The sequence below is a fragment of the Bufo bufo genome, chromosome 10, assembly GCF_905171765.1.
Source record: "Bufo bufo chromosome 10, aBufBuf1.1, whole genome shotgun sequence".
Classification (NCBI taxonomy): Eukaryota; Metazoa; Chordata; class Amphibia; order Anura; family Bufonidae; genus Bufo; species Bufo bufo.
Window position 1 is genome coordinate 145,681,518 of NC_053398.1, and position 17,303 is coordinate 145,698,820.

At 53.5% G+C, this 17,303-nt stretch overlaps 1 protein-coding gene across 1 annotated transcript; it reads right to left on the minus strand.

Annotated features, from left to right (window-relative positions):
* Positions 1-4,426: 4,426 nt before the first annotated feature.
* RFWD3 (ring finger and WD repeat domain 3) lies at positions 4,427-15,843 on the minus strand. Its single transcript, XM_040410222.1, has 13 exons — positions 15,729-15,843; positions 12,891-13,245; positions 12,589-12,815; positions 11,639-11,751; positions 11,240-11,434; positions 10,886-10,977; positions 10,364-10,478; positions 9,932-10,160; positions 7,181-7,331; positions 6,936-7,112; positions 6,646-6,857; positions 6,349-6,566; positions 4,427-4,764 (listed from the first exon to the last, which is right to left on the minus strand). Exons 2-13 carry the CDS (start codon positions 13,235-13,237, stop codon positions 4,621-4,623), a joined length of 2,220 nt encoding a protein of 739 aa, XP_040266156.1. The 5' UTR covers positions 13,238-13,245; positions 15,729-15,843; the 3' UTR covers positions 4,427-4,620.
* Positions 15,844-17,303: the final 1,460 nt, after the last annotated feature.

The window sequence follows — 17,303 nt, forward strand, 5'->3', positions numbered from 1 at the left end:
ACCAAGACCTCTTCGGCCAAAATGGTATTATTGCAATGACCGGGGTCTGGTCTTGTCTGATTTTCGTCAATACCCGTGGTATCATGGAAAGTGGAGGGAATATGTATGCCAGCCTGAACCTCCATGGAATGGACAGAGCGTCTATCGCCAAGGGGTTGTCCTCCTTGTAGAGGGAGCAGAACTTGTCCACCTTCGCGTTCAACCGGGTCGCCATCAAGTCGACCTCTGGAATACCCCAACGTAGAGTGATCTGGGAGAAGATGTCTCTGTTCAGTGACCATTCGCCTGGAACTGGTAGGCCCCGACTGAGTCGATCTGCAACTATGTTGAGATCTCCCCTTATGTGAACCGCGGATAGGTGGGATAGACTGGGCTCTGCCCAAGAGAGAATTAGACTAACTTCGTGAAGAAGAGGTTGAGATCTCGTACCTCCCTGTCTGTTGATGTAAGCAACCACAGTCGTGCTGTCCGAACGGACTCTCACCGCCTTTCTGCGGATGAGAGGAGCAAAGTGATAAAGAGCTAGACGTACAGCTCTTAGTTCTCTCATATTGGACGAGAGAAGCCTCTCCTGTGGAGTCCAGATACCTTGTACTGGACTGTCTTCCAGATGGGCTCCCCAACCTAGAAGGGAGGCGTCTGTGGTCAACGTGGTCCAACGAGGTTGAATCAAGGACCTCCCATCTAATAGGTTCCTCCACCATTTGAGTGAGGACCGGACTTTGACAGACAGGGAGTGAGGACCGGACTTTGACAGACAGGGAGTGAGTCTTGTCCAACCCTTTGGGGTTGTGGTTCCAGACTGCTAACACTTCCTCTTGAAGTAGACGGAGGTGCCAAAGGGCCCAAGGAACTGCTTCTGCAGATGCTGACATGTGGCCCAACATCTTCATAAGTGTTCTGATGGACACTCGACGAGGTGCCATAAGAAACTGAGCGGCTCTTATGACTCGATCTCTCCTTTCTGGGGAGAGAGAGAGAGAGAGTCATCCTTTGAGAATCCACTATAAACCCCAGGAATACCCTGGAAGTGGAAGGCAAGATCTGGGACTTTTCCCAATTTATCAGCCAGCCTAACCGCTGGAGAGTCTGAAGAGCCAGATGAAGATGGGTCTGAAGAACGTCTAGAGACGCAGCTTTTAAAAGCCAGTCGTCTAGATATGGCACGATTTCTAGTCCTTGAAGCCTGAGCTTGGCAACAACCGGAGCCACAACCTTGGTAAAGGTGTGGGGAGCGGAAGAGATGCCAAAGGGTAGAACAGCAAACTGGTAATGCTTTACCACACCTTTTATGGAGACCGCAACTCTTAGGAACTTTCGGTGAGTTGGATGAATAGGGACATGAAGATAAACGTCCTTTAGATCTATGGTGACCATGAGGCCTCCGGGATTTAGAATATTGATTAAGGAACGGATGGTCTCCATTCTGAAGCGCTTCTGTCTTATGAAGCAATTTAGATAGGATAGATCTATTATCATGCGCCAGTCTCCAGAAGGCTTTGGGACTAGAAATATGGGGGAATACACCCCTCACCCTCGTTCGTGGGAGGGAACCTCCTCTAGGGCTTTTTTGTGAAGGTAAAGGAGGACTGCGTCCTCTAGGATCTTTTGTTTGATTTGGGGTAAAGGCCAGGTTAACACAAATTTCTCCTGAGGGGAAGACACGAAATCTATCGTGTAACCGAACAAAATTATATTTAGGACCCACTGGTCCGGGATCTCTTGCAGCCAGGTCTGCTGAAAAAAACTTAAACGACCTCCGACCGGAGGAAGGTAAGCGGGAGAGTCATAGGTCCGCCTTACGTTCGTTGCCTTTACCGCGTCCACGTCTGGAGGATGCCTGACGCCTCTGGGATCTCGAGGGGCCCTGATGTCTTGTATTTCTGGACCTACTGCGACCCCAAAAAGACTGTTGAGGGAGATTTTTCCCTTTCTTATCTGCCAAGCTTTCCATGAGCTTATCTAGCTCAGAACCAAAAAGCCTTCCTGGCTCATAGGGTAGGCCACTTAAGTTAAATTTGGAGGTGTTATCGGCGACCCATGGTCGTAACCAAAGGGGCCTACGGCTGGCAGAAGAAAGCGCCATACCTTTTGCAGCCAGTTTCAAGTGCTGCGCAGAGGCGTCACATAGAAAATCCGCTCCCAATAGGAGGGTCTTAAATTGGTCCAGAATGTCCGTTCTTGCTACTCCGGCCTCTAGGTCAGCCTGAATTCTTAAGATGCGGGAACGTACAAAGTCCGCGGTCTCAGAGGAGGCGACAGCTACTGACGCGGAGGCTGCAGCAGCAGAATAATTTCGCCTTAAGGTGCATTCGACCTTTCGGTCTAACGGGTCCTGAAGATTACTACCGTCATCTGACGGGACTAGGGTCCTTTTGGACAGTTTGGATATCGCCATGTCAACCTTTGGAGGCGGTAGCCAAAGGTCAGACTCCGATTCCTGGAGGGGAAACATGAGTTTAAACCTCTTATACTAGTTTCACAGGTGAGAACTCCCCACTGCTGCTGGTTAGGACGTAAGGGAAAAGAGGAGGTGTTACTATCTGGTCTTATCCGGCAGAGAACATGTTCGGTGACACATTTACTTTAAAGTAGCCCTGGAAAAAAAAAAATGGGCATGTGTTGTGGGCGGGTCCAAATTATTAGATGGCGGGGTCAACAATACCATAGCACAAAATACCATCCCAGCAGAACCAAATCCCAGAGTGCAGCCCAAAAAAACGCCCTGAAAACTGCCCCGCGTGGCGCCCGTCGTCACCTGCTAGCTCTGCCCTCCACCAGATGTCTCTAATAGGACGTGGAGCAGGGGCTGAGGACACAGCACGTTGCCCGGACTTCCCCCGGAAATGACCCCCATAGCGCCCCAGTAGAAAGCTGCAACTGAAGTCAGGACGTCTTCGGACGCCACCAGTGTAATTACCAGAGAGCAGCGGATTGTCATGTACCCGTCCGGCAGCAGTGAGGAGGGCGCAGGTGGCCGCTTGAGCATCGGCACACTGGGAGATTTACCTGCAGGGTCTATGCCTCGTACCTCATCTACACAGCAGCGTCCATCACCTCGTACCTCATCTATACAGCAGCGTCCATCACCTCAAACCTCACCTATACAGCGGCGTCCATCACCTCGTACCTCACCTATACAGCGGTGTCCATCACTTCATACCTCACCTATACGGCGGTGTCAATCACCTCGTACCTCACCTATACTGTGGTGTCCATCACCTCGTACCTCACCTATACAGCAGCGTCCATCACCTCATACCTCACCTATACTGTGGTGTCCATCACCTCGTACCTCACCTATACAGCGGTGTCCATCACCTCGTACCTCACCTATACAGCGGTGTCCATCACCTCATACCTCACCTATACTGTGGTGTCCATCACCTCGTACCTCACCTATACTGTGGTGTCCATCACCTCATACCTCACCTATACTGTGGTGTCCATCACCTCATACCTCACCTATACTGTGGTGTCCATCACCTCATCTATACTGTGGTGTCCATCACCTCATACCTCACCTATACAGCGGCATCCATCACACGACCCAGGCCAGCGCCTCACTTATACACCGGTGCTGACTAATCGGTCACCCAGTATACAGGGGGATAATAACCGTCCTGTCACTGCTGGCGAATCAATGTGGTCCGGTCTCAACCATGCTACGGAAAACATCTACAATCAGTATCTGAAATTAAATGGGGGAGCTTTTTTTTTTCCCACCTCTAAACCCAGGAGAGGGTTTGTTACAATGTATTCGTGCAGACTGTACTGAACTCCATACTGACATGGATGGACAGTCCACACCACACAACTAGATAAAACCTCTGTAGCTTCACTCGCCGACAGCAAGCAGAGATTTTGTGAGAATTCCCTGGTACACAGGGAAATGTTTTAAAACTGGTGCAAAAGGAAAGTGGTGCACGCGCCCATGATGACCAACCAGGCCAGTCCTCTCGCCTCAGGAGGCTGGATTAGCATTGGCTGCAGTGTGCGCCCAGATTCAAGAAATCTCACGATTGGGGCTCATGCACACGGCCATCAAGTGCATTGGGGACTGCAATTTGCATTCCTGTGGTTTCCGCAGACCCATTCAACGTGAATGGGTCCCTGATCTGTCCGCAGCGCCCAAAAAAATAGAACTTTTTTTGCGGCGTGGATAGAAACCACACGGAAGCACTCTGTTCCGCACCTTCCGGATTGCGGACCCATTACAAGTGCAAGGGTCCTCATCTGTGATACGGTGAACACTGGTTGATGGCCGCAATACAGGCCCGGTTCGTGTGCATGAGGCCTTAGAAAGATGCAGAATGTCTACACCCGAGCCCGAGGTGTTCCTCCAGGACCCCCAAATTCTTCCCATCTGGTCGGGTCCTCCTGACTACCCGCTGTCGGCCATGATGGAGACCGCTCACTGTGCCATAAAAAAAATAACCCTTTATTATAAGAGGAACAGAAACATTACAACAGAATCTGTACAGCAACAGAAAGTATATACAGGAAGCAATGTACACGGATCAGAACCCAGGGGTCCGGATCACAACACAGACATCAGGACACCGATCAACGGATCACAACACAGACATCAGGACTCGGCTCCTCCGACTCGTCCGCCGCTCACTCCCATTTGTAGATTTTCACCGTCTTCTCGGTCAGCGTGGCCAGCAGACTGCTCTGATTCACCCGCATGGGGCAGATGTCCAGCACGGGCTGGTCGGCCTGGAGCTTTTGGATGAGGGAGCCGCTTCCGGAGTGCCAGAGCTGTGACAGGAGGGAGGAAAGAGGAATCAGCAACAGCTCATCCACCTCAGCCCCTGCGGCATGGGAGCCCGTCAGCTGCTGCAGGCGCATGTATACTCCATGCTGATGGTTTCCCTGATTCCCAGCTCAGTGTACAATCCGACATCTTACTACATGTGTTATCTGGATGCGGAGTGATGGGCAGACTGCGCTGCTCCCATCAACAAAAAGGAGCTGCACAGAGGTCTACCAGCCCCGGCCCTTTGGCAATTAACCCCTTTAATCACTACTTTCTTTTTAGCGATTTTGCGAATGTTGTTTAACCAGTTTTTTGACCCTTGAGCTACCAGAAAATTTTCCACGTTTCTTCATGACACGTTGGGTGGGTCTAAGAGATTATTTTTTTTTTTTACTTTTATTAGGGGCAGGATGTACAGGAACTAAATTTGTAATCTGGCCCTGAAGTCCAGTCTTGGGATGGCTTCCCTCCTGTTTGGGAAGGTTTCATACTTAAACGGGTTGTCCGGGCTTTTACTATTGATGACCTATCCTCAGGATAAGTCATCAATATCAGATCGGCAGGGGTCTGACATCTGGCCCCCCGCCAATCAGCTGAATGAGGAGACGGGGCGCGCAGTGTGCATGTGCCATCTCTCTTCCTGTTCACCACTGTTGTCCATGGCAAATACCATAGACCGCAGCAGCAGACAGAAGGGAAACGGCACGTGCAGTCTCCTCATACAGCTGACCGGCGGGGGGTTCCGGATGTAGGACCCCCAAAGATCTGATATTGATAACCTATCCTGAGGATAGGTTATCAATAGTAAAAGCCTCGACAACCCAGGAATTTATGACGTGTATGTGTGTAAAAATTGCGCGCCTTTATGCGGACAGCCTGAGGATGTATAAAGATGTGCAGCTGCTTCACCTTCAGGCTATCACCAAGATGCCATACGTACAGCTGTAGGTGAAGGTGGCGGCTATGGTTAGGGCTGGCATGGGTTATTCCTCCCTTTAAGAGGCTCATTCTGCCAAGCATGCACATGAATAAGAGGATCGGAGCGGCAGAAGGCTCCGTCAGCCAAGTGTGCATGTTAGGGCTCATGACCATGCTGGCTCAGTGCGGACCGTAAATGGCCGGTCCGCAATATACAGGCACCAGCCATGTGCAATCCGTGATGCAGATGCGGAACCATCGACTTGAATGGGTCCACAATCCGCAAGATACGACCGAAGATAAAACTTCACCTATCTTTTGCGGAGCAGAGAAGTGGATCGGAAGCACTGTGAAGCGAGGCTTCCGTGTCGGTGCCTCCGCACCTCTCCGGCCGTATGTTGCAGATCACGGACCCACCCGAATCAATGGGTCCACATCTGCAACTGGAGTGCACATGGCAAATAGTGGTCCGCACTGCGCCATTACGCTTGTGTACCCTTAATGAGAGAATCGGCGCGGTAGGCCTGCTCAGTCAGCCGAGTGTGCATGTTAGTTAATGACGGAATCTGCAGCGAGCGTGCGTGTGGGGCCTTATGCAAGGCATTAACCCCTTAATGACCTTTTCAGAAGTGTCTGCAGTACTGATGTATAGCAGTGCCAGTCCTCACCATAGCAGAGTTGGTCGACTCGTCTCCGGCGCACACAAGGATGCTGCCATCACAGTCCGGACTCTGGAAGATGGCGTTCTTGGTCAGCACCTTACAGGTGGAGCCGGCGTTGAAGGTCTGGACGGGATAGCAGGAGCAGGAATAATGATTCTCAGTGTCAGTCAGCCGGGAGCTGGTCAGCTCCATCATCACACAGCGCCGGTAGTCGTAGGTTTTACCTGTGAACACAAGGGCTCCCTCTAGTGACCGGGCACAACGTCACAGCCCGAGAAGCTTATTACTTCTCTTCATACTTACCCGGGCGGTATGTCACCAGGCAGTGGCGCGTGCTGCTCTCCGTCTGGATGTCTGTGCATCCTGCAGGCTCCAAGGGTAGAACATGAGGCCTGTACTGTGCATCAGTCATCTCCCAGAAGTACGCTCCCTCCAGGGTGCCAGCCACCACCCCGCCACAAGGGAAGACCTCGGATGCAGCACGGGGTATGGAAGAGAGGGACACCACTGGACAACTGCAAGACAGTCAGCAGGCTGAGCCCCTCACTGCCGCACTCCCACCAGAGATAGACATGTCACAGGCATGCACCTACCGTGAGCCCAGCGGCACCAGCTCCTTCACAAACTGGCTGGTGTCTCTCAGGTCATAGACGAGCACGGAACCATTGATCAGACCGGCATACACGTAGTTGGCGTCGTCAGCGCACCAGCTGCAGCTCCACACCGGCCGCCCAGTGTTGTAGGTCTGCACCACAGTGTTGGTCAGCAGGCTGGAGAGAAAAGAGTCACTTAGATCGGAGCAACACCCCACGAGCCAAAGAGCAGGTAGAAGCCCCACCTGGTCAGCTTCAGCGTGTTATCCAGGGAGGCAGAGAGCAGCAGTCTGTCCGGGCGGTCGCTGAAGGCCAGGTCACGGATTTGCCTGGCATGAATGGGTACGAACTGGGTGCTCTTCAAGTCGGCCATGTTTAGCTTCTTGATCCCACACCCTACAAAAGAGTAATCAGTGAGGTGACGATCCCTACTCCAACCTACAGGCCAACAGCCAGATAATCCATGCACCACCACCACTGGCCGATTACGCATGGCAAATGGTTCCATCCAAGCTGTGGGTAAAGACTGACCGGCATTTGCTCCAATACTTGGAAGTAGGGGTGGGCGATATAAATTTGTGCCACGATATGGATTTTGTGCATATCGCCGGACCGCGATATGATCGCGCTCTCGGCGCGCACCATGTTCTCCTGAGCCGGCCCGGCACAGTGGAGGGAGAAGGAGGGAGTCCCTCCCTCCCCACTGTGCGCGGCTGCCGCTGACCACCAATGAGAACAGAGGAGGAGGGGAGGGACTGTGGCCACTGCGCCACCAATGAATGTGCCGGCCATATCCCGGTCCCTATGACTGCACGCTGCGATCCGCCGGAATTAACCCCTCAGTTGAGGGGGAGGGAGGGGGGGGGGGGTGGGTTTGAGTTACCAGAGGAGGCTGATAAGAGGGAGAGGCTGGGGGGCACATGAGAGGCTGGCTGCCATGGTCAGCTCCCTGCTGTTGTGTGCACAAAGCCCAGGGCAGCAGGGAGAGTGTAAAGTCCTATTCACCCTAATAGAGCTCTATCAGGGTGAGTAGGACAAGGGTTCTAGCCCTTAAGGAGGCTAATAGTTATTAAAAAAAAAAAAGTAAAAAAAAAAAAAGGTTAAACACCCCCTCCAAATATAGAAAACAATATATTACGATATATATCGCATATCGCACATGCTTAAAATTATATCGCAATATAGATTTTAGGCCATATCGCCCACCCCTACTTGGAAGCTCAATAGCAGTGAATGGAGAGGATGTTGCGCATGCCCGACCTGCTTTACATACACTGCGTGCAGAATTATTAGGCAAATGAGTATTTTGACCACATCATCCTCTTTATGCATGTTGTCTTACTCCAAGCTGTATAGGCTCGAAAGCCTACTACCAATTAAGCATAGTAGGTGATGTGCATCTCTGTAATGAGAAGGGGTGTGGTCTAATGACATCAACACCCTATATTAGGTGTGCATAATTATTAGGCAACTTCCTTTCCTTTGGCAAAATGGGTCAAAAGAAGGACTTGACAGGCTCAGAAAAGTCAAAAATAGTGAGATATCTTGCAGAGGGATGCAGCACTCTTAAAATTGCAAAGCTTCTGAAGCGTGATCATCGAACAATCAAGCGTTTCATTCAAAATAGTCAAGAAGCGTGTGGAAAAACCAAGGCGCAAAATAACTGCCCATGAACTGAGAAAAGTCAAGCGTGCAGCTGCCAAGATGCCACTTGCCACCAGTTTGGCCATATTTCAGAGCTGCAACATCACTGGAGTGCCCAAAAGCACAAGGTGTGCAATACTCAGAGACATGGCCAAGGTAAGAAAGGCTGAAAGACGACCACCACTGAACAAGACACACAAGCTGAAACGTCAAGACTGGGCCAAGAAATATCTCAAGACTGATTTTTCTAAGGTTTTATGGACTGATGAAATGAGAGTGAGTCTTGATGGGCCAGATGGATGGGCCCGTGGCTGGATTGGTAAAGGGCAGAGAGCTCCAGTCCGACTCAGACGCCAGCAAGGTGGAGGTGGAGTACTGGTTTGGGCTGGTATCATCAAAGATGAGCTTGTGGGGCCTTTTCGGGTTGAGGATGGAGTCAAGCTCAACTCCCAGTCCTACTGCCAGTTTCTGGAAGACACCTTCTTCAAGCAGTGGTACAGGAAGAAGTCTGCATCCTTCAAGAAAAACATGATTTTCATGCAGGACAATGCTCCATCACACGCGTCCAAGTACTCCACAGCGTGGCTGGCAAGAAAGGGTATAAAAGAAGAAAATCTAATGACATGGCCTCCTTGTTCACCTGATCTGAACCCCATTGAGAACCTGTGGTCCATCATCAAATGTGAGATTTACAAGGAGGGAAAACAGTACACCTCTCTGAACAGTGTCTGGGAGGCTGTGGTTGCTGCTGCACACAATGTTGATGGTGAACAGATCAAAACACTGACAGAATCCATGGATGGCAGGCTTTTGAGTGTCCTTGCAAAGAAAGGTGGCTATATTGGTCACTGATTTGTTTTTGTTTTGTTTTTGAATGTCAGAAATGTATATTTGTGAATGTTGAGATGTTATATTGGTTTCACTGGTAAAAATAAATAATTGAAATGGGTATATATTTGTTTTTTGTTAAGTTGCCTAATAATTATGCACAGTAATAGTCACCTGCACACACAGATATCCCCCTAAAATAGCTAAAACTAAAAACAAACTAAAAACTACTTCCAAAAATATTCAGCTTTGATATTAATGAGTTTTTTGGGTTCATTGAGAACATGGTTGTTGTTCAATAATAAAATTAATCCTCAAAAATACAACTTGCCTAATAATTCTGCATTCCCTGTACATGGCAGAGCCCCGTTCTTCAGATAGGAGCACGTTCCCGAGTTGGGACACACACCTATAGCATGCCCTTTTAATGAAGCCCTTGGAGGACTGACACAGGAGCTGACATGCTGCCCTCTTACCAGTGTGACCAGATGCCCCCATGATGATCCGGATACACAGCGTCTTACCTGGGATAAGCGTGGTGTGGCTGGACGGCTGGGACACGGCCAGGCAGGTGAGATATTCGCAGTACGCCATCACACGGCAGTTTCCACCTTGGTGGATCAGGATGGCCTTTTCAAAGCTGTATTTGTGCTGCCCCTGACTGGAGGACAGAGAGCTGGAAGTCCGGGCCACAGAACTGCACGACGGCTGAGAAGAGCTGGTCCCATAACAGGAAGCAAGAGCCTTCAACTCCTGTCAAAGACAAGGAAGATCAGGGTCAGCTACAGACGCCATGATCACCGGGTCTCAGTGGTCGTGCTTCAGAGGCAACGAGTCAGGAGACCCAGCAACAGCGGGACCAAAACAGGACAATGCGCTGAAACCCTCACAGTTATCAACCGTTCACTAGCATGGGGCGAGCGCTGCTGTGCAGCACAGGACACTCTCCCCCTCACCTGGACTTGTTTGCGTAGCTTCCCACACTCATCTGTCAGGAACTGGACCTGTAGCCGACACTGTGCCGCCTCCAGCTCTGCTTTCCTGCGCAGTGACTGCTCCTTCTCTAGAGAACTGCAAGGGAAATCCAAAACCAGTCAAGAGTGCCGGCGGCGATTCCGAATACTGCACATTTCTTCCCCTCACGACCGACAGACCCACAACACAAGAGCGCCCCCGCTCATCACACCGCTGGAGATGCACCCACTGCTCTGCGGCACAGGATGGCGGGTACAGAGACCGCACCAGCAGGGAGCGGCAATGACATGGGACCTCACAGACCTTTAGTCAAAGGGACAACTATAGAATTGTGAGTGCAGCTCTGGATGATTCTGCACAGCTCCGGATGTGACTGGAGTATAAGATATGGTGTAACTGTGATGTGACTGGAGGTGCAAGAGGTGGAGTAACTGCAGAACTGCGAGTGCAGCTCTGGATGTGACTGGGGTATGACAGGTAGTGGAGGGGACTGTGGCTCTCACCTCTTCATACGCTCCTGCTCACTGGTGTCCAGAGCCCTCAGCGACCGGGTATAGAGCACCACAATATCTGAACGTTTCGCGTTCTTGTTGCACTGATGGTCAGAAAGCACAATAAATCCATAACCTAAATGCACTTAATATCTGTGCCCCCGCCCCCCCCCAGTCAGGGCAGAGTGCCCCCCTCAGAGGACTCAGCATCACATTGATCGCCCCCTGATCAAGGAAGGTCACGTAATGCCAGGATCAGTGTTTACGTGCCCAGGTGACATCAGTGATGTTCAGAACAGGACCGCCGAGAGCAGCCCATTGGCAGGGGCGCAGCGGGTGATCGGATGACCCATTACAAGCACCTACCTGCGGACACTTTAATGCCCCTCCCTTCAGCCAACGACTGATGCAGGTATAACCAAACAAATGGCCGCAGCGCAAGGCGGAGAGGCGGTGCTGACCCGCATTGGTCCAGGACTCCAGGCAGATGGTGCAGGTGTCGCCTTCATCCTCCTCTTCTGGAGGAGGGGGCACTGATGTCACCGGCTTCACTGGAGACTGCTGGAAAAGCGGACATGGCAGGCACACGGTTAACCTGTAATAACTACTGTCCTGTTCTGCAGGATCAAATAAAACCTTCAAGTCCCAGAGACACAGGTGCGTGACAAGAGGGCAGAATGTGAACTGCAGCTCTGGATGTGACTAGAGCATACGACGTAACCTGCATGATGACATTCTCCACTAAACATCCATTCATGTGACTACCTGTTTGATTGGCTGTGCAGCATCAGATGATGGTCTCTCATTTCCAGGTTCGTCAGGTCTTTCCGGAACGTCAGATGTGGAGGCAACGAGGTTTATATCAAGTTCTTCAGGAGCTGAAAAAATTAATAAATAAAAATGATCCAAGCCGCGGCCCATGTCCAGCCTCGGCATGGGCGGCACCAAGCCGCGGCCCATGTCCAGCCTCGGCGGCACCAAGCCGCGGCCCATGTCCAGCCTCGGCACGGGCGGCACCAAGCCGCGGCCCATGTCCAGCCTCGGCACGGGCGGCACCAAGCCGCGGCCCATGTCCAGCCTCGGCACGGGCGGCACCAAGCCGCGGCCCATGTCCAGCCTCGGCAAAGGGTGGCACCAAGCCGCGGCCCATGTCCAGCCTCGGCAAAGGGTGGCACCAAGCCGCGGCCCATGTCCAGCCTCGGCAAAGGGTGGCACCAAGCCGCGGCCCATGTCCAGCCTCGGCAAAGGGTGGCACCAAGCCGCGGCCCATGTCCAGCCTCGGCAAAGGGTGGCACCAAGCCGCGGCCCATGTCCAGCCTCGGCAAAGGGTGGCACCAAGCCGCGGCCCATGTCCAGCCTCGGCAAAGGGTGGCACCAAGCCGCGGCCCATGTCCAGCCTCGGCAAAGGGTGGCACCAAGCCGCGGCCCATGTCCAGCCTCGGCAAAGGGTGGCACCAAGCCGTGGCCCATGTCCAGCCTCGGCAAAGGGTGGCACCAAGCCGCGGCCCATGTCCAGCCTCGGCAAAGGGCGGCACCAAGCCGCGGCCCATGTCCAGCCTTGGCAAAGGGCGGCACCAAGCCGCGGCCCATGTCCAGCCTCGGCAAAGGGCGGCACCAAGCCGCGGCCCATGTCCAGCCTCGGCAAAGGGCGGCACCAAGCCGCGGCCCATGTCCAGCCTCGGCAAAGGGCGGCACCATGCTCCCCCATGCCGTACCTGGCTCGGCCGGCTCCGCTGCTCCGGTGTCATTCCCTTCTTCCTCCTCTGTGGAGCTGCCGCCTTCATTGTCGCTTAACGCCACAGTGTCGTCAGAGCTGTCGGCCTCATCTGGTGGTGGGGGCCTCGTCGGCCTCCTCGGCACGCCTCTACGTGCTTCATGTAAACGCATGGCCGTCCTCAGGTTTCCAGATAATTGGAAAAGGTTTTCGAACGCTTGGTTACGGCTGAGGACAGAAAACAGAAGTTAGAAACGTACAGCTGGAACCATCAGGGGCGGGCAGCAGCTCACCGGCACTTACCGCATACCGGCCAACTGCTGCGATGAGCCTCGATGACGGCCCCTGGTGCTCATCCTGAGGCTGCGGACCGGCTGGGAGGGGAATCGCTGCTCTGCTGCCTGGCGAAGCTGGTCTAGCGCCCCGTGGAGCGCCTGCAGAGTATTGGCAGGTTGGGAGTGAGGCGGTGAGTAGATGGGGATGAAGCGGTTATCCCCAGGGTTCGCAGTTCTCACCTCGCCCGTCCTCTCATCTCCACTTTCTATATTGCTGAAAACTAGTCTAGGACTGAGAGCGGTAAGAGATAACATGGGGAGCTCTGGAAGGAGGCCAGCACCGCCAAGGTCCACGTCCATCTCCTCCTGAGCCATGTTCAGACCTACAACAGAAAACGGCGTTACCAGGGAGCGACACAGGCGGGGGAAACATTAACATGTGGAGGAAGAGCTCAGGGCAGCGACACCGCACAGAGGGGCCCCACAGGGCGGCGACACCGCACAGAGGGGCCCCACAGGGCGGCGACACCGCACAGAGGGGCCCCACAGGGCGGCGACACCGCACAGAGGGGCCCCACAGGGCGGCGACACCGCACAGAGGTGCCACACAAGAGATGACTAGGCGTGCAGGAGGCGATTGCACGCGAGGGCGGCATGCAGGAGGCGATTGCACGCGAGGGCGGCATGCAGGAGGCGATTGCACGCGAGGGCGGCATGCAGGAGGCGATGACGCCTGCTGGCGCTATACAGGGGGCGATGACGCCTGCTGGCGCTATACAGGGGGAGATGACGCCTGCTGGCGCTATACAGGGGGAGATGACGCCTGCTGGCGCTATACAGGGGGAGATGACGCCTGCTGGCGCTATACAGGGGGAGATGACGCCTGCTGGCGCTATACAGGGGGAGATGACGCCTGCTGGCGCTATACAGGGGGCGATGACGCCTGCTGGCGCTATACAGGGGGAGATGACGCCTGCTGGCGCTATACAGGGGGAGATGACGCCTGCTGGCGCTATACAGGGGGAGATGACGCCTGCTGGCGCTATACAGGGGGAGATGACGCCTGCTGGCGCTATACAGGGGGAGATGACGCCTGCTGGCGCTATACAGGGGGAGATGACGCCTGCTGGCGCTATACAGGGGGAGATGACGCCTGCTGGCGCTATACAGGAGGAGATGACGCCTGCTGGCGCTATACAGGGGGAGATGACGCCTGCTGGCGTTATACAGGGGGAGATGACGCCTGCTGGCGGTATACAGGAGGAGATGACGCCTGCTGACGGTATACAGGAGGAGATGACGCCTGCTGACGGTATACAGGAGGAGATGACGCCTGCTGGCGGTATACAGGAGGAGATGACGCCTGCTGGCGCTATACAGGGGGAGATGACGCCTGCTGGCGCTATACAGGGGGAGATGACGCCTGCTGGCGCTATACAGGGGGAGATGACGCCTGCTGGCGGTATACAGGGGGAGATGACGCCTGCTGGCGGTATACAGGGGGAGATGACGCCTGCTGGCGGTATACAGGAGGAGATGACGCCTGCTGGCGGTATACAGGAGGAGATGACGCGTGCTGGCGGTATACAGGAGGAGATGACGCGTGCTGGCGGTATACAGGAGGAGATGACGCGTGCTGGCGGTATACAGGAGGAGATGACGCGTGCTGGCGGTATACAGGAGGAGATGACGCGTGCTGGCGGTATACAGGAGGAGATGACGCGTGCTGGCGGTATACAGGAGGAGATGACGCGTGCTGGCGGTATACAGGGGGAGATGACGCCTGCTGGCGCTATACAGGGGGAGATGACGCCTGCTGGCGCTATACAGGAGGAGATGACGCCTGCTGGCGCTATACAGGGGGAGATGACGCCTGCTGGCGCTATACAGGGGGAGATGACGCCTGCTGGCGGTATACAGGAGGAGATGACGCCTGCTGACGGTATACAGGAGGAGATGACGCCTGCTGACGGTATACAGGAGGAGATGACGCCTGCTGGCGGTATACAGGAGGAGATGACGCCTGCTGGCGCTATACAGGGGGAGATGACGCCTGCTGGCGCTATACAGGGGGAGATGACGCCTGCTGGCGCTATACAGGGGGAGATGACGCCTGCTGGCGGTATACAGGGGGAGATGACGCCTGCTGGCGGTATACAGGGGGAGATGACGCCTGCTGGCGGTATACAGGAGGAGATGACGCCTGCTGGCGGTATACAGGAGGAGATGACGCGTGCTGGCGGTATACAGGAGGAGATGACGCGTGCTGGCGGTATACAGGAGGAGATGACGCGTGCTGGCGGTATACAGGAGGAGATGACGCGTGCTGGCGGTATACAGGAGGAGATGACTAGGGTTGGCGGTATACAGGAGGAGATGACGCATGCTGGCGGTATACAGGAGATGACGCGTGCTGGCGGTATACAGGAGGAGATGACTAGGGCTGGCGGTATACAGGAGGAGATGACTAGGGTTGGCGGTATACAGGAGGAGATGACTAGGGTTGGCGGTATACAGGAGGAGATGACGCATGCTGGCGGTATACAGGAGATGACGCGTGCTGGCGGTATACAGGAGGGGGTGTCATGCTGGGGGTACACATTTCGGCAGTGCTCAGGGCACTCTCTATGTTAACGTGACTTCCCTTCATGTCTTATGCCCCACACGCGGTTTATGTATTATACAACACAAATGGTGCCTCCCTCCCCAGAGCTTTTGTGAAAATGGTACATCCCGGATCCACGCCAATAGACAAAACAGACGAACCACTGTAGCAATGGGGGAGACTTGGAGATGTTATCAGTACAAACAACTCGCTGAAGCCGCTTTCAGTCTGAAAGGTGACCTACAGGAGGCCGGAACTCACCGCAAGCTCGGCCCGAGAGGCGCACACTGACGCTCGGTCTTCAGATCATTCTCCCCGCCAACCGCTAGCGCCCCGCCCGCTCTGCCCGATCTGACTCTATTGGAGAATCCTCCCACCACGCCTCACTAGGCGGACCAGTTACCATGGCAACTGCCGGAAGTGAGCGTTCATCCCAGTAATTGGCTGGAAGAGGCAGCAAATCACCAGCGAAGGCAGGCGCCTGTCACGTGACTGCGGCACTTCCGGTATGATTGGCGGGTTTTTCAGTCGGGGCTGTGTGGGAGACTGACTGACGTGACGGCCCTGGGACCGTGTGACACGGCGGCGGCTCTTCAGCACTCACTGGAAAAACGCCGCAGAAGCCGCTGGTGTTTTCGCCGTGTGGCGTTTTTTTGACAATGTGAGGCGTTAGTGTTTAGATTAATTTTTTTTTTTTTAAATAGACAAAAAAAAAAAAAGCCCCACAATTTGAAAACAAATCCCAGCAGAGTGGTTTCCAGGCTCATGATGTTTTATCCACAGGAAAGGTCATTACAGGGTGGTCTTCTTATAGAAAGTCCTCGTCAGTGGGGCCCCCTGTGGAGCCTCCCCCCCTATTCATTTATATGGGGGCCCCGGAGATGGCTACGAGCAGCCGCTGCGTCCGTTATCAGGGGGCTCCGCTGATCTGGTCATTATACCTTTCTGTAATTGGAATACCCCTTAGGCCTCATGCACACGACCGTATTTTGTTTCCGTGTCCGATCAGTTTTTTTTCCGGATAGGATGCGGACCCATTCATTTCAATAGGTCCGCAAAAAACGCGGACAGCACACCGTGTGCTGTCCGCATCAGTATGTCCGTTCCGTTGCTCCGCAAAAAAAATAGTGCATGTCCTATTTTTTTCTAGTTTGCGGACAGGGATAGGCATTATTACAATGGATCCGCAAAAAAACCAGATGCTATACGGAACGTCATCCGTTTTTTTCCACGGATCCGCAATTTGCGGACAGCAAAACACATACGGTCGTGTGCATGTAGCCTTAAAGGGATTGTCTACTTCTTTATATTGATGACCTGTCCACCCCATAGATAATCCCACTGAACTTGAAGAGTAGCCGCTAAATAATTATTAGAGATGTTGAATGGTTCAGGCACCAAGTCCCGTTTTACTTCCCATTATAGTCTATGGGCATTCCATCACCTTTTTGTCTCTCATTCAAATATTCCATTTCCATTATTCTCTATGGGCATTCCACTCTGTCATTCCTTTTAGTGGGTCCCCGCAGCGCTCGTATGATCTGATGTTGAACTAGCCCGAGGACCGGTCGTCAGTATAAAAAAGCGGAGAACCCTGGAGCAGGACGCACAGCGCTGTTCTCAGTGTAGTGGTCGTGCTGGGTACTGCAGATCCCAGGCTCCGTACGGAACGGCGAGTTCAGTGTTCCGACCTCTGACAGGATAACGATCTATAAAGATGTGCGATCCTTCTACATCCGAATCCACTGAATAAGGGCTCATTCAGGCCATATGAATGAGTCTGCATCCGTTACGCAATTTTCTGAAACAGCTGCAGACCCATTCATTTCATCGGGG